Raw genomic sequence first — 27,667 nt, forward strand, 5'->3', positions numbered from 1 at the left:
AGATGTGTAAGAAGCCACATGCGACTGCCCTCCATCGTTTTTCACCTGAAGAAAAGAGACAAGAAAGCACCGAGGAAACCGTAAGAGCCACGAACAATTGCGTAAACTGCAGTAACACTACAACCTCCATGATTCTCCCCGTATGGATTCACCACAAGAATGACCCAGATCGTCGAGTCAAAGCTTACGCCGTGTTAGATGATCAGAGTGATACCTGTTTTGTCACCGATGACGTAATAAACAAGCTTGGAGTAACTGGTCCTTTCATTAAGCTAGAGCTGGGCACCATGCACGCCATAGAAAAGATTGACACACAAATAATTGATGGTCTCATCGTATCACGCTTTGACGGCAAGGTAGACATACCCCTCCCTAAGACGTACACAAGAGCGAATATACCAGGCCAACGTGGACAAATTCCTCGCCCGGAAACCGCCCGAAAGTACGAGCACTTAGAGAAAATTGCTGAAGATATCCCAACATATGAAGAGCACTTGAGCATCGGCCTACTGATAGGCAACAATTGCGTTCGTGCCTTAAAGCCAAGATCCATAGTTCCTGGAAAGTCAAACGACCCGTACGCTATACGCACAACGTTGGGCTGGGGAGTGGTAGGAGCCAGAAACCACGGAGATCATGATAATGAAATCGAAATGACAGCTGGATGCCATCGCGTCGCTACACGAGAAATAGCAAGCGCCGGAAGAAACCTCAACTGGCAAGTTCATCCCTCTGAGAAGCTGTAAGGAGATAATGGCACCTTTGGCAATCAAGAAAATGTTCGAGCAGGACTTTTCTGAGCCTCAAGATGCGAACTTAGCCATGTCCCAGGAAGATTTGAAGTTTATGAACATTACCTCTAATGGTATTCATAAAGCAGAAGATGAGCACTATGAAATCCCCTTACCACTCCGCAATGAAAACGTTCACTTACCATGCAACAAGAAACACGCTGAAGCACGATTAAAGCAGTTAAGTCGACGATTTGCCGCTGACCCAAAATACAAGGAAGATTATGTGTCATTTATGCAGAAGATGTTCCAAGAAGGCCACGCAGAGAAGGCCCCCGAGCAGTATGAAACAGTTTGGTACATTCCTCACCATGGGGTGTATCACCCTAAGAAGCCCGACAAGCTACGAGTAGTTTTTGATTGTTCAGCAGATTTTCAAGGACATTCCCTTAATCGCCATCTACTACAAGGTCCCGATCTGACAAACTCCTTGGTTGGTGTCCTGTGCCGTTTCAGACAAGAACCTGTGGCATTCGCTTGTGACATCGAGGGCATGTTCCACCAGGTACACGTCAATGAGGAACATCGCGACCTTCTCCGCTTTCTTTTGTGGGAACAAGGAGACACCTCAAAGGAGCCAACAGAATATAGAATGACGGTACATCTATTCGGTGCTACCTCCTCTCCGGGCTGTGCTAATTTAGCCCTAAGAACCGCCGCTGATGACGGTGAAAATGAGTTTGGAAAAGAAGCAGCTTCCTTTATTAAGGAGAATTTCTATGTCGATGATGGGCTTAAGTCAGTCCCAACCGTACCAGAAGCCATTGAATTGATCAAGAACGGCACTGAGATGTGCATGAGAGGAGGCTTTAGACTGCACAAGTTCACGTCTAACAGTAAAGAAGTTGTCGAGTCCACACCCATAGAGTCGCGCGCAAAGGAGATCAAGGAACTTGATTTGAACCGCGATTTACTTCCTCCCGAACGTGTGCTCGGCGTAGAATGGAACATTGAGAACGACGCTTTCAAGTTCCGTATTACCCTAAAGGATAAACCACTGACGAGGCGTGGCATCCTGTCAACAGTAAGCTCGATATACGACCCGCTTGGTCTCGCGGCCCCATTCCTGCTACGCGGAAAAGGAATATTGCAGCTGCTATGCAAGGAAAGCATAGGCTGGGATGACGCCATACCTGACGAACTACGGATGCAGTGGGAAATGTGGCGAAATGAACTCCCCCTTCTAGAGATGATGGAAGTCCCAAGATGTTTCAAATTAAAGGAAATGGACAACCTCAAGAAAGTCGAGCTACATCACTTCTCGGATGCTAGCACAGAAGGATACGGCCAGTGTTCTTATCTCCGTTTGGTGGACACAAGAAACCGAGTGAACTGCTCACTAGTTATGGGTAAAGCACGTGTTACCCCTCTGAAGCCGATAACCATACCGCGCCTTGAGCTGACAGCCGCCCTGGTATCCGTCCGAGTTAGCGAGATGCTGAGCAGAGAGCTGAGATACGAAGAAGTCGAAGAAGTGTTCTGGACCGATAGCAAAGTAGTTCAGGCATACATATACAATGACGCACGCCGGTTTCACACCTTCGTTGCAAACAGAGTTCAGCAGATCAGAGAACGCACCGTTCCCGAACAATGGAAGTACGTTGACGGAAAGAACAACCCGGCCGACGATGCTTCGCGCGGTCTGAGCCCCAAAGACCTCCTGCAGCCTTCGAGGTGGCTACGAGGACCTTCTTTCCTTTGGGATCACCACGATAGCTGGAAGAATTTAGAGAGGAGTGTGCCCGAATCCCTGCAGCCTGACGATAAAGAAGTAAGGAAGGCATCCACCTTTACAACTTGTACGACAGACAAAGAGCAATACGCAACCCTGCTTCAACGGCTGGAATACCTTTCAAGCTGGTTCAGAGCAAAACGTGCCGTTGCTTTGTGCTTGCGGTACCGAAAGATCTTACTAGAAAGAACACGCGGAAAGCAGGCAACTATGGATGGAGTGAAGACAAGATCCGCAGCGCGCGAGTATCGTCCGATTGACGTCGATGAGTTAATAGGAGCAGAACAAGAAATCATAAGACACGTGCAAAAAGGAGCTTTTAAAGAAGAGATGAGCAAACTGAAGAAGATAACTACAGATTACGAAACCCCTAGAGAAGATGATTCAAGACCCAGGATTCAGAAACCTAAAGGAGCCAGTCCACTCTCCCGTCTGGATCCGTTCCTAGATAATAGCAATCTAGTAAGAATTGGTGGACGAATAAGGCAAGCTAGCGTATCTCAAGATGTAAAGCACCCCATTGTTCTGCCTGGACATGGGCACGTTAGCAAGCTTCTAGCCCGACACTACCATGAAAGGGCTCTACATCAAGGAAAAGGAATTACACTCGACGAAATTCGTTCCTCAGGCTACTGGATCATAGGCGGTGGCTCAGTAGTCTCCAGGCTGGTCCATGAATGCGTCACTTGCAGAAAGCTTAGAGCAAAGGTGCAAGAACAGAAAATGGCAGATCTCCCAGCAGACAGATTAACACCTACCCCTCCTTTCACATATTGCGCAGTGGACTATTTCGGACCGTGGTACGTGAGAGAAGGACGCAAGGAACTCAAGAGATATGGTGTATTGTTCACATGCCTAGTAACAAGAGCCATTCACCTAGAAGTTGCCAACTCCTTGGAAAGACTCCTATATCAACGCCCTTCGCCGTTTCATATGTAGGCGTGGTCCCGTGCGTCAGATGCGCAGTGACAATGGCTCGAATTTCATTGGAGCACGAAGAGAGCTCAAGGAAGCGTTAGCGGAAATGGACCAAAGTCAAGTAAAACAAGAGATGCTAAAAGAAAGCTGTGATTGGTTCGAGGTGAAACTCAACGTCCCCACCGCTAGTCATATGGGTGGAATTTGGGAGCGCCAAATAAGAACCGTGAGAAGTGTGCTCTCCGCCCTACTAGAGAAAAATGGCCACCAAATGAACGACGAAGCTCTACGGACTTTCATGTGCGAGGCAGAGGCAGTAGTTAACAGCCGACCTCTAACAGCAGAAGGTACCACATCATCAGACACAGCAGAACCACTCACGCCAAATCACTTCCTGACGTTGAAAACGAAGGTGGTCCTGCCCCCACCGGGAAAATTCACATCCACCGACCTGTATTCAAGAAAATGGTGGCGACGGGTTCAACATTTAACGAACGAATTCTGGGCCAGGTGGAAGAAAGAATTTCTTCTCTCGTTACAAACCAGACAGAAGTGGACCCGACCAAGGAAAAATCTTCGAGTCAATGACGTCGTGATAGTCAAGGATGAAGATACTCCAAGAAATCAGTGGAAGATGTGTCGTATTATTGAGGCCCAACCAGACCAGGATGGATTGGTGCGGAAGGTGATACTAGACGTTGGCAATCCAAATCTGACACCAGACGGAAGAAGAAGGCAGCCGTTGTCAACGCTGGAAAGACCAATCCACAAGCTAGTGCTGCTGATGTCAGAAGATCAGTGAAGACCGGGAATCCCCGTCGAGGAGCCATCAGAGAACTCTTAATAAGTACCATGAACATTAAGATGATAGATAAGATGAACAGTGAGAAAATTTTATTTTGTTATCGTTTGCAAATAAGGTATAGTGGTTAGAGTAAATTAAGGTATTAATTTAGGGGAGCCATGTAACCGCTTCCGTTGGAATCAAATACGTCGCGAAATATTTTGTGGTTTGATTTATGTTACCGCCGTGATTACCGCATTATAGATAGGCATAGCCCATAGCTCGCGTTTCAGTTCAAACTAAGACCCCTTGAGATCAAGATCTAGAAGACAAGTTAGAGCGAAATTCTTCGAAGAAATTAAGACCCGCGAACGTTGGTAAGCGACAACTTACTTATGTTTAAGATTACATTGTTATGTAGGTTCGTAAGTTTGTTTCTATTCCATTAGTTTCACCAGATCTTGACTGTTTTATTTAGTTCATTTCAATATCACGTGCGCTTGGATTGTGATCATTTTTAGCTATAAAAAGAACGAATATTTAGGTAATTTCTTAATGTAATCATTTCAGTTGACCGCTTCGATAAGTGCCCTGAGGCCACAAGAATAGGAATACGAAGGAACAATAAAGAAAGAATCGTAACCTAATTTGGCTTGGTATTCTCGACTGCGCGTGTGACAACCCGGGAGCGAGACTTTCATTTCTAACTTGAGCGAGACCGCTACATTATTATTATTATTATTATTATTATTATTATTATTATTATTATTATTATTATTATTATTATTATTATTATTATTATTGTTATTATTATTATTATTATTATTATTTTTATTATTATTATTATTATTATTCAGAATGTGATCATATGAGTCGGGGTGAGACAAAAATGAAAAGATAAGGTTTCCCTTCGGGCAAGCTGTTACTTGAGATTACAAGCCCGAAGGTCTGAGGAGCTTGCCCGAAATTAAATTGTTTATAAGGAATAATTAGATTGATTGAATTTGCATATAATCAACGCACTTAACGCACCTGTATGACAATACCGGTATTATTTTGCTTTGTAAGACCAGAATTTTTTTTTATAAATTGCAAATGACTGCTTCAGAGTAAAATTTCATTCAAACACGGGCGAAATAATAAAGGAAAAATAACCTCTGCACTCGAATGGGTTCGTTCCTTCGATGTTTACATGTTACCCCGTCGACAGTGAAAAATACTACAAATTTATGGAAATCACAACACAGTTATTTTTGTGAATTTCATGAACGTTGCGACCGGTCAATTAAACTGCCACTGTAATCTGAAGTCTGTTGAAATTCGATGGAGTAAATTATCTTCAAAGCTCGTCAAGCTGACAAACTCTTCCAGACCTGGGGCCCGTTTCTCGAAAGCCCCGGTAACTTACCGGGCCCGTTAAGTATATTTTTAAATGTTTTTTTCGCCGATTACATAACGAGTACAGACATGGTACTTCGCCAATGTTTTCATAGAGTAATAAGATTTTAAAATTTGCGGTGAGGGTAAAAGGCGGAAAGAGTTTGCGGAATGGTATGTGGAATGGCGTGCGGAATGGCATAATTATGCGAAAAACGATTTACGCGGGGAATAAATTAACTGAAGAACGCATCCTGTTTTCGCGCCAATTTTATAAGAGCAGCAGTTTTTTCGATGTTACGGACTATTAAACAACCAAACAACAGATCGAGGATTAGAAAATATACGCCTGGGATAGAACATGTCTGATTGCTGGTTAGGAAGTGACAGTGAAGAAATCGATGAAGTTTCGCATTCAAGGAACTAAGAATAAATTAAATTTCTAGTTGACAAAAAGAACGTGGCAGCGAGTAGCCTAGACAAAAAGCAACACCAGACTGGAGAAATAACATCAGTCCAAGGCCAAAACTATTATGTGAGAAATTTTAAATTTAAACTGGGTCATTTTATCAGACTCTTTGACGGTTACAATTTGTACAACTCATGGGAAAAATATGTTCTACTTTTTCTCACCTTACATTTTCGTCGAGCGACGAGTACGCAAGTCACTGTTGAGCTGCTGAGCTAGCTACCTAGCTATTCAATACGGCGATTCAGGTAGCTATAGTTCAGTTACGCGTTATCGAACTAAACATATCCGTCTTTAATTAAGGTCTTTCGTTGCCAGACGTCCCAACCTAAAATGAGATTTAAAAGCGAAAAAGCCCTGGAGCAAAAAAGCAGATGACAAGTATGGTGTCTAATTATCGACACTGGTTGTGTGAAAGGTTGCGAAACTATTCTTATCACAAATGCATTTTGGTCAAATTGTTGTTCATTTTCCCGCTCATCATAAATGAATCATGGAGCATACAGGGTATGAGAATTGATCTTTCACCGAGGGTTTAAAAAAAAAAAGAAAAAAATGTTTATTATTTGCCCTCGGTAAAGGATCAATCTTCGTCCTGAGAAGACTTCACGCTGCCACGTTATTTTTGTCAACCGAAGTCGCATGGAGTAAAGTGAACATGAAATTTAATTTACTACAGATTTACTCATAGTTCCTTGAATGCGAAAACTATAAATAGTTTTCATCGCTTTCTTTACCCTCACTTCTTCCAAATCAACAATCAGACGATCAAATCCTCGAATTGTTGTTAATATTTAGCAAGAGTCCGCAGCATCAAAAAAGCTGCTGCTCTTATAAAATTGGCGCGAAAACGGGATGCGCTTCTCAGTTAATTTATTCCCCGTGTAAATCATATTTCGCATAATTATGCCATTCCGCACGCCATTCCACATACCATTCCGCAAACTCATTCCATCTTTTACCCTCACCGGTAACTTACCGGGCCCGATAAGTAATTTTGGTGACAAATGTTTCGTAACAGAGGTCAATTTTTGTTAGCTTTGAATACCAAATTTTACGGTGAGGGTAAAAGGCGGAAAGAGTTTGCGGAATGGTATGTGGAAAGGCGTGCGGAATGGCATAATTATGCGAAATACGATTTACGCGGGAAATAAATTAACTGAAGAGCGCATCCTGTTTTCGCGCCAATTTTATAAGAGCAGCAGTTTTTTCGATGTTGCGGACTATTAAACAACCAAACAACAGATCGAGGATTAGAAAATATACGCCTGGGATAGAACATGTCTGATTGCTGGTTAGGAAGTGACAGTGAAGAAATCGATGAAGTTTCGCATTCAAGGAACTATGAATAAATTAAATTTCTAGTTGACAAAAAGAACGTGGCAGCGAGTAGCCTAGACAAAAAGCAACACCAGACTGGCGAAATATTAATCATCAGTCCAAGGCCAAAACTATTATGTGAGAAATTTTAAATTTAAACTGGGTCATTTTATCAGACTCTTTGACGGTTACAATTTGTACAACTCATGGGAAAAATATGTTCTACTTTTTCTCACCTTACATTTTCGTCGAGCAACGAGTACGCAAGTCCCTGTTGAGCTGCTGAGCTAGCTACCTAGCTATTTAAGGACGGTGCCTACTAACACGGAAGTATTTTTGCGCAGTTTATGACTATGCGGGAAAAGCAGATCTTAGGAAGGGCTATGAGAATCCAAGAAGAAAATTGGGGGTAGCCACGCATTTTTTAGAGATAATTAAGCAACAATAATTCTGAAAAGCAGTAAAATACAAAGCAATGTATGGCGCTTTTTTCCAAATTGAAGCTTTGTTATCTCTGAAAAATGCATGGTTACCCCTAATTTTCTTTTTGGATACCAAAAGCACTTGCTAAATTCTGCTTTCCCCGAAAAGTTTTAAACCGCGCAAAAATATCCTTGTATTAGTAGCCACCACCCATAGGAAACCCGAGTATCACGAGATGCGCAGAACGTATGCGCAGTAACAATAGTAGGCACCGTCCTTAATACGGCGATTCAGGTAGCTATAGTTCAGTTACGCGTTATCGAACTAAACATATCCGTCTTTAACTAAGGTCTTTCAGTGCCAGACGTCCCAACCTAAAATGAGATTTAAAAGCGAAAAAGCCCTAGAACAAAAAAGCAGATGACAAGTATGGTGTCTAATTATCGACACTGGTTGTTTGAAAGGTTGTGAAACTATTCTTATCACAAATGTATTTTGGTCAAATTGTTGTTCATTTTCCCGCTCATGATAAATGAATCATGGAGCATACAGGGTATGAGAATTGATCTTTCACCGAGGGTTTAAAAAAAAAGAAAAAAAGGTTTATTATTTGCCCTCGGTAAAGGATCAATCTTTGTCCTGAGAAGACTTCACGCTGCCACGTTATTTTTGTCAACCGAAGTCGCATGGAGTAAAGTGAACATGAAATTTAATTTACTACGGATTTAATCATAGTTCCTTGAATGCGAAAACTATAAACAGTTTTCATCGCTTTCTTTACCCTCACTTCTTCCAAATCAACAATCAGACGATCAAATCCTCGAATCGTTGTTAATATTTAGCAAGAGTCCGTAGCATCAAAAAAGCTGCTGCTCTTATAAAATTGGCGCGAAAACATGACGCGCCCTTCAGTTAATTTATTTCCCGCGTAAATCGTATTTCGCATAATTATGCCTTTCCGCACGCCACATACACATACCATTCCGCAAACTCTTTCCGCCTTTTACCCTCACCGATTTCAAAAAATATATTTCGGCCGCTTATGTAAACAGAAAAAGTCATGACGTTATTTACGGACGCAACTAAAATGCGGCGCAAGACGTTGTCATGCTACGATAATTTGGCCTCATAACGTTGTCCTTTTCCGTCAGGAGCTTTCTGCTATACAATTTTTGGTATAAAAGCTCAATTTATCATCATCAGAACAGAGGAACCAATGGTGGTGCTTGCCCGTCGGGCAAGCTGCGATAAGAAAACGCTACTAGCCACTAGCCCCGGGTCGTCGCGCCCTGATGAGTTTGTATTACAAATGAGAATAGCTTTTTGTAAGTTTATGACTTTTGTTTTTTCCTTTACTTGTAAATAGTTTGGAATATGTTAATGTAAATTAGAACTTTTAACTTGTAAATAGCTTGGAATATGTTAATAAAGATTATTATTATTATTATTATTATTATTATTATTATTATAATTATTAAATACGATATTTAATATTAATATTCTTCTTCTTCTTCTTCTTCTTCTTCTTATTATTATTATTATTATTAATATTATTATTATTATTATTATTATTTTCATCGCTATTATTATAATTATTATTATTGTTTTCTAAACTGACTTGTGACAGTGAAGGTGCAATGATGCAATAAGGTTGGACTTTTTGCGACAAAACTCTCTTTTACATGTACATGTAAATATAGAATCTTAGTGGAACTTTACTGGCCTACTGACAGTGATTTTGGGGAGAAAAGTACGAGGTTCTATTTATCCATAACTATCGGCGCCACACTTGTTTTCTCTTTTCTTGAGCGCTCGCTTCCACACGTGTCAACAGCGTTCAGCGCCCCATTTTTGTAAGCAGCTCACCACAGACATCCAGTGTTTGCATGCCCAACACTACAGCTGCCACTTCAGGCACATTCTTTCCCCAGGCCAGACTATTATGCACCAAACCTTCGGTTTCTCACTTGGAACAAGATACTTCTAATGGCATTTTCGCGGAATGCTTAATGTGGCCTCATTTATTCCCATTGTATGCTTCGCAGATTTATAAAACTATCCTAGCTAATGGAATAGTTGAGTTACAAAGATAGCGTGATGTTGACGTTGTTTCCGTATTCCCTTGTGTTAATACTGGAAATTGCATTACGATAACATGGACTGACTCACGTTCTATTCTGGTTATGTAATTTCAATAAAAGTGTAAGATTACAAATTGTTCTCGTTTCACCAAAAAAACAAAAACAAAAACAAAACAAAAGCAGGGATTAATGTGCAGATTTGAAGCTACCATGAAAAAAAAAAAAAAAAAAAGAGAGAGAGATACGGAGCTCATTTTAGACACGGTATGCACTCAGTACATCCCTACCAGGATAGGGCAGAGTTTAATGAATAAATTAATGTCGAGATTTGTGACTACGACGAAGAAAAAACAAAAAAAAGAAATCTACCCGTTTTTAGACATTGTATGCCCCTCAGGGCATCCCGAGTAACAAGGCATTAAAATTCCAGGGTTTTTTTTAATTATTTTGTTTTAAACAACTGCTGCTATCGTAGTTTTCAAATCACAAACTAGATCGTCGCTAAAAACCTTGGACAGAAACACTTTTACATGACCCACTTTGTATAATCAAATTCTATACAGCTTCTTTTAGGTTTTAGAATTTTGGAGTTTATTTGTTTATGGTTTATTTTGGTTTCCATGCTGTATAGTTCTCTGTTACAATATCACAGAAACAAAATAAAGTACTGCAAAGCAATTTTTGCGTCGACGCCTCCTAATTTGGTGTTGTTGTTCCTGTGGGGTTGTGGGCTACCTGTGGCTGTTTCAAGCAGAACAAATCAAGAAAAAAGGTTGTTTGTTCCAAATCTGCGCCATCTTGAAACGTCAGAATTGTATTCAGCAAGCCTAGCGCGTTTAAATGACGCGTCTTTGCCCGCACGCTCAGCTTCTTTGTTGCCTCGTTTTTCGACAACAAGGGAAGATCAATCCTTTTCTCAAACATTTTTCTGTTTTCTAAATATAATATTTGGTAGGTAAGATAAATCAAAGGTTGATTAGGAAACACGAAGAAAATATCTTCGTTTGTAACGAGTATTCGTTGTATCGGGGTTCTTTTCCATACATTTTAATATACCTGGGCTGAAGAATACCATTCGTTATATCCGTGTCTTCCTTATATTGAGGTTCAACTCTACTTAGCAACCAAAGGGAAGTGGAAAAACATTTGCTGGAAGGGGAACGAACTGGATTATGAAAACAGGGCGGTCGCTGGAACTCGGGTGCCCGGTAAACACAAGGTGGCTAAGGAGATGCACTATCACTGCTAGTATCACACTTATATCCACTACAAATTACACTTTTTGGTTTAAGAGCTTCACCCTGCTGTTGCAATTTCTCCCCAACGGACTTAGGATTTTTAGTTTTTTGAAACTTTTTGAGGACAATCCAGCTTTTCCAGCAATTTGATTTAATTAATTTAACCCTATCTAGACCCCGAGGTGGGGGTGGGGGGCTGATTGTGCCCCTGGCGACTTTGAACCTGAATAACTTTTTTAGATCTTAGAGCAAACGCCTTGAAACTTTAGGACTTTTCTGAATTTTTTCTGGAAAGAATGTGATGTGGTCGGCTAATGTTCATAGACAAGGTAAAACGTTCTTTTTGTTGCGAGTGCCTGGAACAAACTACCAAGAGAGTTACGTGAGCTAAGAACACTTGCACAGTTTAAGGTCAGAACATTTACTTACTTGATGAACATGGATAGGGCCAATCATATTTGTAAAAGCGATGCTTAGTTCATTTTGTTATATTTGTCCAACTATTTTTTACCGCTGTTTTTCATGTAATATTTTTATATATTTCTTATTTGCTTGTCACCGATTAATACCAGTCTATCAACCTTGTTGTTTGACTGACCTGTCCTTCATCAGGATAAATAAAGTTATAATTATAGACTCTGATGTTACCATGACGATCAATTTTTGACAGGCAGCTTTTTTTTCAGAAAACAGAAAATCCCTTTTTAAAATGAAGAAAAATCCCTTTCTTCCCGTAGTTTTTATAGTTTTAGCTCATAATAGTGTTTCTGCATTGGTTTTGATTACTTTTCGTTCAATTTTGGCTCGTTCCTAAAGTTTTGGGAAAATCCAGAAATCCAAGATGGCGGATCCAAGATGGCCGCCATTTGGCAATCATGACCTTATTACCACGTAATGTGACGTCATCACTTTGCGTTGCGGATCTCAAAGGAGACATCTTTACTTTAAACGTGCTATCTATCTTCCAAGTCTCACTGTCTGTCATAGCTTTTATACTTTCAAAGTTATCGGGGCGGGGGGTGGGGCGGGGGGTGGCAGGATGAGCTCCCCCGGCCATAAAAGATTTGATTTGTTTTATTCTGTTGTTTAATATGAATGTGCGTCAGTCAGTCAATATAAACATTCTAAGGTAAAACGTTCTTTATCGAGGAAATATGAAGCTAACTTAGGTTTTTCAATCTCTCCGGTTTTTTTAGGACAACCCAGGCGAAGGGACAACAGATGGAATTTTTGGAAACAAGCGATATTTTATTTGTGCACCAGACTGTGGTGTGTTCGTTGCACTTGATAAACTAACACCACGAGATGATTCCAACTCTAAAATGCATCAGAGGTATACTGACATGTGGAAAGAGAAGAATGAACAAAACTGTGCTCAGGGTGATACGGAAAAGCTTCTTAAAATTGGTCAAAGGGTTGTGACAATCTTAAAAAACTATCGCCCTGTGAGGGGATCTGTACGTTATATTGGGAATGATAGAGATCGGAATGGAAAGCTGCGCACAGTTGTTGGCTTGGAACTGGTAAGTTAATAAGATTTAAACACATGTACAGTACTAAAATAATGAGGCCTACATGACATTCTTAGAAGGCAATCACCCCGTATGGGAAAGTGCACGTTACACTGGCCAAGATAAACATCGTAATGGCAAAATGTGCACAGCTGTTTTCTTGCAACTGGTAACTTGGTTAGTATAATAAACTTATTTTGTATTTATGGTATTGCTGCGGCAGTCTTGTGTTTTGTCAGCTTTGTCTGTTGTTTTTGGTGAAAAATAACCACATGTTATGTCCTACTTGTTGTTAAATGTGATTCAAGCATGCTTGTCCCATGTATGTCTCTCCCACCTCCCTTACCTCAAGTGTTACATATTCGTGGCATTATATCTTTTCCTTTAATTAGGAATCTGTTCTCTTTCTGTATATACATGCAGTAGTTATTATATCACAATCTTACATGTAACTTGGAATTGTCGTCTTTGTAGACACCGCTTCAGGCCTACGCTGAAACCTCGTAAATTAGGGACCAGTGTTATTTTTCTGTTCGGGGCTACATGTATTGCCCCTAGTGACTGTTTGGCCAGAGCAGGTTCTATCTTAGCATGCCTTCAACGACAACTCGGAAATCAATTAAATTAATGAAGCTTTTCTAACTCTTACTGGGTAAAATTCTCAGTTTCTTGCCGGGTTGGCTTGAATTCTTGTCAGAATGGGCGATTCCAGAAAATATCCATACCATACCACGGACGACTTTTAGGATTTCCGAAGGGGAGGGGGGGTTCACGATATGGAATTCTGAGGGCATGGGGGGGGGGGGGGCTATTGCGCGTTTTTTAATCAAGGAAATGTTGTTTTCGAAGTTTTGATTCGAAAGATTAAAGTACAATCAAGCATAATTATGTGCAGCGTACTGGTAGCGATCGCGCGTGTTTCCATTCTCAGTTTTTGAAACAGCAGCCGAAAAAGTCGCAATCTTTTAGTTTCGCTTCCTTCACTGTATTACTGGGTTTAGTGGACAGGTATTCCAGTCATCTTTGAGAGAAAGACACGGTTACAATTTGAAATGAAGAAAACGTGAGATCGCCTTTTTGAGATTCGATGATCTCGATAATATTTATGCAAATTTGTAACGCTACGCCGGAGATGTAAACAAAGTCTGCTCAAAAGCAAGCGAGCGGCCACGTTGAAGTTTCCCCGGTTCCTTGCCGAATTCTACCGTAGACGTTGTACGTTTTTAAATAAGAAATGCTTTTCCCGAAGTTTTCATTCGAAAGATTCAAGTACAATCAAGTATAATCTTGCGCAGCAAAGATATTTCAGAAGCGATCGTTTTACATTCCGCGAAAAAGACGCAATCTTGTCCACGTGCTCCGGCGTAAGAGTCGATCGATTGGAAGGCTGCTCTTGTATGAGGGTTTAGGTTAATGACTGCTACTTTTTTCAGTAACATTTTCTACATAAAGTAGATAATTACAAAACAGTAACGATGTATGGTTTCTCGTGAGGGACTCGGGCACGTGGAATCGAACATTCAAGATGCGCATCACATATCACTGATACATTTGCATAAAATTGTTTTCAATGTTGTTGACAATGGGTTTTCTTCTTCCTCGCTATAAGAGTTTGAAATAGTTAAGACTAGGTATTCGTAATGTGGTAATTGTAACCACAAGTTTTCTCTTGATAGCGCCTGGAATCACAAATACAATTTAATTGAATTTTTGGTTCAGAAACTGAAGCCGACTGAAGCATGCGAGGTGTCCTAGGATCTCAGACATTCTATGGATTTTGTGCGTGAATAAAACAAGGGGTGAAAAGAAATGATTTTTGTTTTCATCCAATGCGTTGTTCTAGTTTCCTTCTTTTCCTAAAGGAGTTGAATGGCACAAGAAAACAAAGAGGAGTAAAACTGCCGTAAATGGTGTTTATTTAATATTATAGCCAAATTCGGACTTAAAAAGAAAATTTCACAGCCTGGCCACTAGCGGTAGGTTTTCTTGTCGCTGAAGAGTAAAGCTTGTCGCCTAGCGCCGCTAGATCACAGCCTGAGGAGCCATAAATTCATGTTCGTTTGTTCATATAGGCGTTGCTAAAGTCGAAAATGTACTTCCCAGAAAAACCGGAAGTTCTGAAGGGGAGGGGGGGGGGGGGGTTCACGATTATGAAATTCTGGGGGCATGGGGGGGTAACGCATTTTGGAATTTCCCGAAGGCAAGGGGGGGTTAAAACATGGAAGCCGTCCGTTGTTGGGTATGGATATTTTCTGGAATTGCCCAATTCAAAATAATTTTGCCGGTTTTTCTTTAATTGACGTCTACTAAAACAAATCTTTATCGGACTCGTTTGAAGGCCGCAGGTCACGTGTTATTGGCAACCGCTGTAAAATAGAAGCTTTGGGGAAGAGGCGGAAAATAAATCTCCGTGATACTCAAAATTTAGTCTTTTCTCTGCGTGTTAACTTTTGTATACATTTTTTGTCTCAGCATTTTGGTTTGCCGAAGGAATTGCGTGGTGACTACACTGGATTTCTTTCTTTCAAAGCGGGTGGCTCATAAACTACCTTAGCGCTTCGGTTGAACGGCGGGTATTAATTTCGGAAAAAAACTTCAAGTGTTCTGTAAAGATGAGGATCTTGCCAATAAAGTAAACCTGCATAAAAAGAATCAAACAATAAAGATTACAACGAATTACGTCAAATTAAATTGGAGGGGCTTCACTATTGTTTAACTTGCTCAATGCAAGGGATCGAACGCACCCCTTTAGTCTTTGATTACTCTTGGTAATAACAACAACAGGAAAAGATTGAAAATACCAAGACCTGGTTGTAGAATCCCAATTAATTTGGCAAGTGTAAGTTGAGATGGAACCTGTAGTTTATGCGGCTTAGGAGATGGCGTCCAACCAATTTATGGAGATAACTGGATAATTTGCATGTTGATGTCCATGTTGGCTTATTGCAGAAAGCCGTGCCTACCGTGAGAAGGATTCTCGAGATCTGAGAATAAATCGCTGGTCAATTATGCCGTAATTCTCGCTTCAGTGAATCTCATGCGATGCGATTTCTCTTATTGCGTGGAACGAGACGCAAATGGTAACTACTTTTGAGCTGTACTGTATATGAAAAGTTTGAATCCTCGTTAAAGAAGCGTGAGCGCAAGACTCGCTGTGCTTCTGTCTGAAAGTTGACCAGGTTATTTTGCAATTTTAAAACAGGCCAATTTATGCAGTTTGTGGACACCTTAAGTGTCTGTTCTACTCACCGCCTTCCAAAGAGTCAAATAAAGTTGCGAGTTATGTTTTAATATATGTGCAGTACAGTGTGGACTTACATTGTGTTTACGTGTATTTGTTAAACAGGACACAAGGGATGGACGTGGCACTGGCAAGCTTCATGGTAGACAAAGATTTGTTTGTAAAACAGGTTTTGCTGTCTTTGTACGCATTGAAGCTGTTATACCAGAGGAAGACTTTGATGAGAACCCTGTAAATGCTAGAAGTACAAGGACATCTGAGAAAGTTGAGAATGTTGAGGAAGAAATCCGCAAGGATAAACCTCTAGCAAAATCATTAAGTTTTGGTGCTTGCTCATCAGGTAAACTACCTTTAAACTTCATTTATAAAAAAAATAGTTTTGATCCGTTAGGTTACGCGCAGGATCCCTGCTGTCATTATGGGTGTATTTATTTAAATAATGAGTATGTTCGAACGCGAAATACGTGTATTCACGAGAAGACTTCTGTACATTGTTAATAGTTTAGTCAATACATTCTGTCTTCGGGTTATTACGAATTACAAGTTTGCTTGAAATCTTGAGGTACGAACTTCTTCCGCATTTCAAAAACTCTTAAAATTTACGTTTAAGAGCTCGTTGTTTCAGAAACGGCATTTTTGACAAGCAATCCAAAATAAAATAATAATAATAATAATAATAATAATAATAATAATAATTTATTAATTTTTATTGCGCAATTATCAATATAAATTTTCAATTGTGCATTACAATATGATTATAATACAAAATATAAAAATACAGATGTAAAGGCAAATTTAAATATATAAATACTTTAAAAAGGCTTGTCTAAAAAGATAAGTCTTGATTGCCGTCTTGAATTTACTAATTGAATTTAGGTCCCTGATCTCACTAGGAAGCTCGTTCCATAATTTGGGGGCGGCAACGAAGAATGACCGGTCTCCGAGAGTCTTGCGAGACTTCAATGCAGGATAGTTTAACGTCAAAGACTTCGTTGAACGCCGGCAATATCTACTTAATGATACATCTTTAACTGAGATTAATTCGCTAATATGGACTGTAATTACAGGACGTTTTCGCGGACCAAAATATAGCGTATTATCATAATTATATTCATAGCTTTGACTCAATGGGCACGTTTTTCAATACATTATTAACTGTATACGATTTTCGCGACGGAAAAACTGTAATATTGTGTCCAAGCTTTCGTGGTGGGTATAGAATATCAGATAAAAGGCTCCTGTGAGCCAACTCGTGAATGCAGAAGTGATAGTGGTAACCATAAAGCGGTACTCTCATCAAACTACCCTACAAGGATTCGTGGACGCCATGCCGCATTACGGGAATGCATTATGTATAAACAATTAAACAATTAAGTTACACACCAACTCTGATTCCTTCCAATACGCGAAGCAACGCAAAGGTGGACGTGTGCGTTCTTTTGGTGGTTTTGCGTGGTTGCCAATCGACAAAAAAGCGCCCAGTTTTTCTTCCAAGAACCCCGTATTTTTTCCTCGCGTCGTGTTGTTGCTGAATAAAACTTGATACATGTGAACGATTTTGGTTGCCTAGGACATGACCTAAAATTTGCTGTTTTTAGCATGGTAATACACTGTATTCCTTTCTGCGTTCAAACGACGGCTTCTGTCGCGTTTTATGACAGTTTGCATTAGCAAACTTTCGGTGTTTACAGTTGTTCTGGTGAATCGATCTTATCGCTCACACTGGACCCCGAATGAAATCAATATTGCGGTCAGCATTTTACAACATCAGAAGAAGCTTTTAATCTTGCTAAAGTTGCTATTTTGGCTTTATTCAAATGAACCACTTCAATAAATTGAATAAATTCATAGGCCAACCTTCTTTGTTAGGTGTTTACTCCTCAAACTCAGTTCACATCTTTAAATTTCTTAAGTCGATCATGATTGCGCTGAATATTTGTGGGGATGTTGGCTTGGTTGTCAATTTGCTGGCGCGTCGCGCATTACCGTGATGTGTTAAGGTTACCGTATACCTTTAGAAGAGTCTCGCGTCCAAGCGATGTAGCGCGTCCAGTTTAAACTGTAGAGACCTAATCCCCATATCAAATTACAGTGCAACGAACTCAACCGGGGCCACCCAACATTGGTCAGCCAATCACAGGTCACGTTTATAACAAAGGAGTCTGGCTTTGGTAGTTTGTAAACCAATCAAAGACGAGAACATTTCTTTAAATTTCAAAGTGTCGGGTTTTTCGGTGGCCCCGGTTGAGTTCGTTGCACTGTAAAGCTTATAGAGCTGGCTATCAAACTATACCAAGAATTTTGAAATTGGTCAATACTAAACTCTTTTGTAAAGTAACAGAAGCAAATTTTGCAATTTCAAGTCTCGTTGTAACTTATGCAACGTTTAAAAAACGAGCAGCAGTGTTTTATCGGGATTTAAATCACGAGGCGCAGCCGAGTGGTTTTAGACCCGATAAAACACAGCTAAACACGTGCTGCGAGTTTTTTGAACGGCTTTAAAAACATTCCTGGAAAAGCGTGTATCAAGAGAGTTCATAACAGTGATGCTTTTGTGAACGTTGGAAATTAGCATACAAGAAAAACATTAAACACCGCATACCAAAAAGGAGGAGGTTTTATCGGATATAAAACCACTGCATGTGATGTTTTATCGACCATTTGATAGGTCAATGGGCTTATGAATAATTAATGAGTTTTTGAAATGCTTCTAAAGAAAGCATTTAAAATAAAATAGAATACAATGGGCAAAAATCAGAAAACCAAACAGACGTGGCAGAAATGTTAAAATCCGTTTTTTTACAGAAATTGGGCCCAACCTTAGCAGACATATAGTGGAGGTTGATAACACCTTCGAAGAGTTTCTTAGTGAAGCTGATAAGGATTTCATGCTTGTAAAAACAACTATCTGCACATGTTTTCTCACTCCTATCAAAACTCTGCCGGTCAAAGGCATTTGGTTTAGATAATATTCAGTAAAATTATCGAGGGAATGCCCTGACTTTCTCGCTGAATCTCTCACCGTAATATTCAATTAATCCTTGATAACCGGTATCTTCCCTAATGAATGGAAATCTGCTGGGGTAACCCCACTGTATAAAAACTCCGGGAAGCGTACTGAGCCGACAAACTACCGACCAATATCAGTAATTCCAGTGGTGGCCAAAGTTTTTGAGCGCATAATTTACGACCAGATATATAAATATCTAACTGAGAATAGTCTCCTTACGCGTCATCAATCTGGTATCCGCTCTCTACACTCCACGGTTACTGCACTACTTGAGGCTACTGATAACTGGGCTTTGAACATTGATCGTGGTTTTGTCAACGCTGTTGTCTTTTTACAACGTAAACGTAAATTACAATATTATGGAATACGTTGGTCTGGTCTTCAATGGTTTGCTTCTTACTTAGATAATCGAACTCAAATCTGTGATATAAATTGTTGTAAATCAACCCCGAAATTATTGTCATGCGGTTTTCCACAAGGAACAATTCTAGGCCTCTACTTTTTTGTTATATATAATTGTTATTATATGAAATAGTTCTGTATTACCGCGTTTATATTGACAGCCGACATACACAGCGTGATATAGAGATAGAAAGAACAACACAATACTGAAAACACTGGAGCCGCCGTTATTTCCTGGTGCGTTATTTGCCTTCAATTTTGATTGGTAAAGACGATTTTAGAGCGAAAAGTCAAATACGATTTTTTACTGCCTGACAGGGGTCCTGACAAACGAGGCATTTTTACCCAGCTAGAACCAGCGTTTTATTAAAAAATCTCAGCAAACTAGATATTTAGAAACGTGTCAGCCAGTTAACCGTCTAATGTATTCAGTTCCATGCCAGCTCTATTCCATCCTGCAGAGCGGGTTTTTAGTTGAGCGGCCCCATCAGGTACTCCTAACTCGTAGGAGTTTAGACCATTTAAGTAGGTTCGTTGGACAAACATCCTGAATACTGCCAGGATTGGAATGTCGATATGTGGCATATGCGCAGTGGAATAAATGTGATGTTACTTTCTTTTATGTAGTTCTTTGTATATGCGAATTAATTGATTTTGGTAAAAAAACGTTTGCCTAATTGTCAACGGATTTTGCTTGATCGTGCTAAATACATGTAACGTGTTTCTGGCTGTTATTGTGATTTGCTAAAGAGCTTTGTACAGTGCACTCATCAAATAGCTGTGTGTTCCGTTGTAGGTGATTTATCTCCAAAAAGGGTGAGAAGAGCAAGGTCAGTTGAAGACGCAGCCAGTGTTATCAAGGCGGCTGGAGAAAGCAGCAAAACTGATCCCATAGAATTCATAGAACAACAGCAACGATTACTCGACAAGATAAAGAGTTCAAAGCCCTCTGATGGTAATGATGAGATTGTTGTCATGCGTGATGATGAAGGAACGGACAGTGAAACCAAATCAAACTTTGATGAGCAACATTTCAGAAACACGCCTCCATACAGTCCATTTACCACAGAAAAGCCGAGTATATTCAATAAATTTCCTCACGATGTTTGCATTGACAAGAAAGATTATAAAAGCAGCAGTTCAGGTATGTTGAGCAAAATTTAACGGTATTTTTCACAGGTCTGATGAGTTGTTCTTTGGCTACAAGATTAATCAATGCAATATAGACAGGTGAAATGAATAAAATAAAATAATTAATTAATTCTGAATAAAACAAAAACAGCAACAACAACAACAAAAAATTAATAGCATGGGGATGGGGGAGTAGGAACGATTTCTGATCTTAATTGTAATACAGTAAAAAAAACTTAGTCTGTAAAGTTTATGAGGAGCATAATCACATTACTAGTATGCTCATCTAAAAAATAATGAAAAGCTGAAACATGGAAGTACCTCCACTCACCCTTGTCTAGACCGGGGTTTTTTCTGTTTTCTGGGGCCGGAGGGGGGACGGATTCCGTCCCCCTCCCCCAACCCTGTCTTCCTCCAAAACTTCGCAAGTATTATAGCTATGACAGTGAGACTTAGAGGATAGATAGGACATCCAAAGATGTTTCCTTTGAGGCTCACAACGCGAATCTATGACGTCATATGGTGTGTTAATTACATCATGATTGCCCAATGGCGGCCATGTTGGATTTCTGGGTTTCCCCAAAACTTTAGGAAGGCGCCGAAATTGAACGAAAAGTAATCAAAACCAATAAAGGAACACTAATATGAGCTAAAAACATAAACGTTACGGTAATAAAAGTAATTTTTCTTTATTTTAAAAAGGGATTTTATACTTTCTGAAAAAACTGCTTGTCAAAAATTGCTTGCCATGGTAACATCAAAGTCGGTGTATACTAAGAAATCAAATTTATCCGGGACAAATTTCTGAAAAAGTCCTGAAGTTTCATGGTGTTTCCTCAAATGTTAAAAAATTTATTCAGGATCAAGGTCGCCGTGGGCGGAATCCGTTCCCCTAGGTCTGATAGCTTGGGCTATACTACAACAGGACGCCATGCGAAATTACATTGTAACCATTAAGCCTTATTACAGATCATAAACAAACATTTCTAGAGCTCTGTTGGATAAATATGCAAAATAAAATCATTTTAGCATAAAATGGTTATAACTAAAAACGAGCTCGGTGAAAACCCTTTTTTATTAAAGAGCTATGATTTGCATGTCCAGGTACAACGTTTTGCGAAGTTTAAGAATTTAAGATGGTTCTTATCCCCTTCCCACATTTTTATAAAACTTTGTCGTTCCGTCAAAAACAAGTACTCCATTCAGCTTTCTAGCAACTCCCAGTATCAATAATCTGACGCGGATAATTCAACAACTTATTTTCTTGTATTAGATTAGGAAATTTCTTCATTAAAATAAAATAATTTGAATGTCCGTTATCTCTTTTTGTCTAAGGACCAGTGCGTTTAAGACCCATCAAGGTGTTCTTGTTTACTTTTTTTAAACAAGAAAATCTATGTTGTGACACAGTTTTTCTTGGCCGGTCTTGTCAGCATCACAGCATGGGTCAGCTGACAAGTAGAAGGATTTTTCCTTTCTTTTTAATGGGTTATTCTCCTCTTCATGTATTTGAAAACGCTCAATACTGATTGTTTTGTTGTAGTCTTATGTAAAATTCTTCAAATGTAAGAGTCTTAAGGCTTGGATGATCTGTTCACCAACTTTTTCTTAAAAATAGAACGTCCAGATTTTTATGAGTTGTTGTTGTTTTTAAAATATCTGTTGTTCCTTTTAAAGCCAGTTTAGATTAGTAACTTGTGACAAAGAAGGAAATACCTCACTGAAACTGAGTTCATATTTTTCAATTGCTCAGAAACCTTACCAAACAATGATGGGGCAAGACAACCAGCGCTGGATTCTTTACAAGAACAATTACGAGAAAAAGAAGAACGTGAAGCCAACTTGATCCGACAGCTAAGACAGACAGAACAACGAAGAGATATCATACAAAGAGAATTAGGAAAATGGCAAGAACAGTTGCGGGAGAGAGACTTGAGAGAGACAAGTTTACTTGAGCAGCTGAGAGAAAGAGAACAACAACAAGAAAACTCACAAAGACAACTGGCAGAGATGGAACAGCGGCTGAGAAATTGCCAAGGACAACTGCAAGAGCAAGGCTTGAGAGAAGCCAGCTTACATGAGCAGCTGAGAGAAAGAGAACAACAACAAGAAAATTCAGAAAGAGAAAGAGAAGAGATGGAACAGCAGTTGACAAATTGCCAAAAACAATTGCAAGAGAGAGACTTGAGAGAAGCCAGCCTACATGAGCAGCTGAGAGAAAAAGAACAACAACAAGAAAACTCACAAAGAGAACGGACAGAGATGGAGGAGCGGCTGACAAATTGCCAAGAACAATTGCAAGAGAGAGACTTGAGAGAGGCCAGCCTACATGAGCAGCTGAGAGAAAAAGAACAACAACAAGAAAACACACAAAGACAACGGACAGAGATGGAACAGCGGCTGGCAATATGTGAAGGGCAAATTAGAGAAAAAGATGAAGAAGTGGCTAACATACAGCAACGCGTTTCCACCTTAGAGAGACAGCTGAGAGTAAAAGAACAGGAGCTGAACGAACTAGAGCTGAGTCTTACAGCAGCTCGGCAAACATTGAGCCAACAGCGTCAACAAGAAACATGTGATTGGGTCATTTCTCGGCGTGAAATTCAAGTGATCGACAAGTGCCTTGGGAAGGGAGGTTGGGGAAGCGTTAACGAGGGAACATACTGCGGCTGTAGTATAGCGGTGAAACAGATTCATGAGTTAATTTTATCTCCTCACAACAGACGTTTGTTTGAGAGAGAAATGAACATTGCCTCAAGATGCCGCCATCCTTGCTTGTTGCAATTCATTGGAGCAACAAATGACGAAGGAAGTCCTTTGTTTGTCACCGAGCTCATGGAAACAAGTTTACGAGCTTTGTTAGAGCAGCGTGAACTCTCTGAAACAGAAATCATTGTCATTTCTCTGGATGTAGCCCGAGCCCTTAACTATCTTCATCAGAAGAAGCCCTCTCCTATTATTCACCGAGATGTCAGCAGTGCTAACGTGTTGCTATGGCGACAGGGTGACCAGTGGAGAGCTAAAGTTTCAGATTATGGCACTGCTAATTTCATTCAGCAGACCATGACAGTGGCTCCCGGAGCTTTGATTTACAGCGCACCAGAAGCACTTTCTTCAAGTCAAACAGCCATGGTTAGTGGTATTTATTGAGTTAAAAATCCACTGAAATATTTTAACTCAATAAATCTCAAAGAACCACTTAAAAGTGGTTCTTTGAGATTCTTGAAGATTGTTAGAGAATGGTTGTAGTGCTCCAAGATTGTTTTAATCCGATGGGTCGCCGATTAGGCCAAATCTCATGGGGGATGGTGGGTAACTCTATTTAACACCAAACCTTTTTGATCTGGTCGCGCTCAGATTTTAGAGCAAACTACCCAAACCTATATATTATTTTAAAGCTTGGATAAAACAAAAATTAAACGCACTACAAGACCTTAAGTGCAATTCGACCTTGCCTTATAAACGTGAATTACACGCATAACCAATAACCATTAAACGCTACGAAACATTCCGTGGTTGTAAGATCTGTAGCAGTCATTGGCCTCTAAAACCAGGTCGGAGATTTACAAAAATTGCTTTAATTTTGGATGTATATACTTCAAATCGCCTATACTTTGTTTTGAAGTAACATATCAGAAATCTCCGACACGTTTTCATAGGCCAATGCTTGCCAAACATCTCAGAAGAGCTCAACACTAATAGGCCATTTCCGAGATGCTGTGAACCTCATTATGAAAGCGAGGCTACGTGCAAAGCTTTTATTATGAAAATTAGTTTTCATTCATATGCAAACATAAATAATTTAAATATCAAAAGCTTTGCACCTATCCTCGCTTCTATAATGAGGTCCACAGCAACTCGGAAATGGCGTATTGATTTTTCCGTCCAGTGAGAAGTCAAAACCTCTTTTATTTCGCAACAGAAGCCGTTCTTGCGATGTCAAGTTTCGTATATATATATATATTTTTGTTGTGTTTTAAAGCCTTTTTACCGGTACATCAGTTACATGTAATAGGTCATTTTCGAGTTGCTTTGAACCTCATTATGAAAGCGAGGTTTCGTGCATAATTTTTATTTTGAAAATCAGTTTTCATTCATATGCAAGGAAAAACTAATTCCCAGATCAAAAGCTTTGCACTAAGCGGTCTCGCTTTCGTAATGAGGTTCAAAGCCGTAATGAGGTTCAAAGCAATTCCGAAATGGGCTATTCCATCAGTACCAATCCCCCAGGCATTAGTGGGTGCATTGTCCTCATTGTCCTTGCCGAGGCCCTGGGTATTAGTCTGCCCCGGGGCATTTGACAGCCTCATGATTTTTACCGCACAACGCTTTTACTTCCTTTCAATGACAAGTATCATTATCATTATCAGTTGTATTAGCAGTTCAATACTAATAATAACGTTATTTAAAAATATTGAGGGGCCGTAGTCAGGATGAAACATAGTTAAAATTTAAAAAAAAAGCGATCTCTGGCTAAAAAGATTAAAAGTTCGGGCAGTCGAAAGCTCGTAGTTTTTAATCTTTTTAGCCAGAGATCGCTTTTTTTTAAATTTTAAATAACGTTATTCTTTGTTTTTATAGGTTGATGTTTACAGCTTTGGTGTCCTTCTCTGCGAAATGTGCATCCGGGAACTACCAGACCCTGGAAGGCGTGAAGAGCAACTCTTAATGGTGACGAACCGTGTCCTTAGAGGCCTGGTGCGGAGGTGCCTGCAGGCAGAACCTGCGGAGAGACCAAATATGGAAGAGATTATTCAAGAACTGGAGCAGTTTACTGAAACATTATAATTAAATATGGAGTGGCATGTAAGTCTCTTTAATCTCTATTTCCAATTATTTGTGAATAGCTAATAGAAAAAATTTTTGATAGTTTTTAGTAGTTTGTATTTCTTATTCATGTAAAAACTGTACCTTTTAGGTAGCAATTTTTATAGGCTATGGATATCTCTAGTATTTTTAATTATTTTCAAGTAGTTTTCTTGTAAGTCACAGAATGTTTATCTGATACAGATTTAGGCCATTTAAAGGCAATTGTAGCCAAAGTGTTTGAAAATAATGTGGTAGACTAAAGCTGACAAATGGAGGTGGAATAGCTTGTTTGGTAGCTTTTAGTAGTTAATGTAGCTCGTGCCAATAGTTTTTAGCAGAAATGTGTTTTGTAAATAGTTGTTAGCAGTTTTTAATTTACGTAAGGTACTGGTTCTTGTTATCAGTGACCGTATTTCTATTTTGTAGTATTTTTCATTATTCTGAAGCGGTTTTAGATTTAGGACGTTTCAAATCAAGTTGAGATAGCGTACAATTGACTAAATTAGTTAGAATAGTATGTGAACAGATTTTAGTAATTTATATAGTTTGTATAGATAGTTTTTTTCTAGGAATATTCTGAAATTTTAGGTGTTTCTATCTTCTATTTTATTTCTTTTAGATTTTACCTTCTCTTCTCTGTTTATTAGGGCCTAGACGAAAATTACACAGGTTTTTCTTGTCACCTTGTTTTAAAACTACATTGTTTACTTGCCTCCTTGCCTCCTTGCTAGCAAGCTTGCTTCTTAGTTAGCTGGCTAGCCAGCCACCTAACTTACTTAGTTTATAATTTTTTCTTTCCTACTTTTTTATTACTTACGTACTTACTTTCTGTTACCGTCAATTTAATTCCTCAGTGGCGTTTTTCAAAGTTATTGTGTGTCTGATATAAGGGGTAGGACATTTCAAAACAAGTTGTATTCAATGAAACTTTCTGAGCTAGACTAAATTAATTTACCCAGTAGAATCAGCAACAGCAACAACAAATGAGAAGAACAGAAAGAGAGCGTTACATTCAGACCGCAAACTAAGCGTCCGGAGGCGCGAGCTGAACCAACCGATTGTGAAGCGCCTTCAGTCCTACCAGGAATTCCGTGACCGCAAAAGTGAAGTCACGAACGGGCAATGAACATATTCTCAGCAAGACGTGAACTGGGTACAGATGCAAACCTTTTTTAATATTTATTTGGCTATCCCAAATTCTAAAGAGCTTGTTTTTTGGTTACTCCAGCGATTACTGACAGTATTCTAGCTTATTCTGATCGGCTGATTATTACTTATGTAGTAAATACTCTTCAACACCTTTTTTCTATTCACTGGTGTGCATGCAGCTGCGTCACACTAAATGTTTGTATTAGGTGGATGGACAACGAGTTTAATATTGGCATAATCAATGTAAAAAAAAAAAAATGCTCGATTTGTGGCACCCAGTGCCATTTGCTGTTGTTCTTGAAGAGTTCGAACTCCCGATTGTGATCAGTAAACAACAATATACTCTTTATCTGAGAAACATGTTCCTGAAAGTCAGTGATTGTGAGAAAAAAATACGAACTCAGGAGCGGTAAAATAGACTTAGTATTTGCAAAGCCTGAAACAAATTTTGTTAAAGACAGTTTTCGGTCTAGTGGTGCTATGCTCTGAAACAATTTGAAAAAAGAAGCTAAACTTGCCAAATCGCTCGGTGAATTCCGCGAGAGACAATCTACCCATCATTAGCAAGGCTACGCTATTCTCAAAACTAGTCTTTGTGATGTGATGTAATGTAATGTAACTGTATTGGAGTAGTCTATCCTTTTGTGGTGTAATCTAGTGTGATGTAATTTAAATGTGTAATATGTCAGTTTTTACCTATGTGCTTTGTTCATTTGTAAACGCGTCACATGGAAACCAGCTTTCAGTTGTTTGTGGCCAGCGTTTTAAAATAAAGTTGAATGTATGTAATAACGTGAAAAGGAAAATGTCATTTAAGCACAACAGTAGCTGTGGTCACACTTGGCCATTTTCCTGCAGCACAGCATTGGCATTTGCTATGGTAAGATTAAAGTTGTGCGTATGACCTTTTTTTATGAGGTTTACTTAATATCCATGGATGAGTAAAAAAATCTCAAAAAATTAACTGTGATGACAGTTACAGATATGTTAACTTTTTCTTGCGTTTTTGTTTTCTTTCCAAAACTAAAGTAACCAATCAGGATTGCTATCTATAATTGATGCCCGCATGGTTTATTATGAACAGGTAAATAAATTGTATCATTTTCTGTGTCGTTGCAAACATATGTTCATCAATTCTGTATTCAACACCCAGATATTTTTGACGGAAAGAAAGATAGGGTTGAATGTTTATTAAATAGATTTTTTTGTTATACGTTAGATTAGATAGCTGCTTTATATTAGAATTTCAGGGGAACAAATTAAAGCTATTTACATATAATT

At 39.4% G+C, this 27,667-nt stretch overlaps 3 protein-coding genes across 3 annotated transcripts; all 3 read left to right on the forward strand.

Moving 5' to 3' along the window:
- Window positions 1–753: 753 nt before the first annotated feature.
- Window positions 754–3,462, forward strand: LOC146453366 (uncharacterized). The gene has a single exon (XM_085096697.1). It carries the CDS (start codon window positions 754–756, stop codon window positions 3,460–3,462), a length of 2,709 nt encoding a protein of 902 aa, XP_084952823.1.
- Window positions 3,463–3,481: 19 nt separating this feature from the next.
- LOC146453367 (uncharacterized) lies at window positions 3,482–4,243 on the forward strand. Its single transcript, XM_085096698.1, has one exon. The coding sequence runs from the start codon at window positions 3,482–3,484 to the stop codon at window positions 4,241–4,243; it is 762 nt and encodes a 253-aa protein (XP_084952824.1).
- Window positions 4,244–11,447: 7,204 nt separating this feature from the next.
- Window positions 11,448–25,601, forward strand: LOC146453368 (uncharacterized). Its single transcript, XM_085096699.1, has 6 exons — window positions 11,448–11,462; window positions 12,330–12,656; window positions 15,991–16,225; window positions 20,094–20,441; window positions 22,182–23,560; window positions 25,010–25,601. The coding sequence occupies exons 1-6, from the start codon at window positions 11,448–11,450 to the stop codon at window positions 25,214–25,216; spliced, it is 2,511 nt and encodes an 836-aa protein (XP_084952825.1). The 3' UTR covers window positions 25,217–25,601.
- The last annotated feature ends 2,066 nt before the right edge of the window (window positions 25,602–27,667 follow it).

The sequence above is a fragment of the Pavona decussata genome, unplaced genomic scaffold (genome assembly GCF_977016875.1).
Source record: "Pavona decussata unplaced genomic scaffold, jaPavDecu1.1 SCAFFOLD_335, whole genome shotgun sequence".
NCBI classification, from domain to species: Eukaryota; Metazoa; Cnidaria; class Anthozoa; order Scleractinia; family Agariciidae; genus Pavona; species Pavona decussata.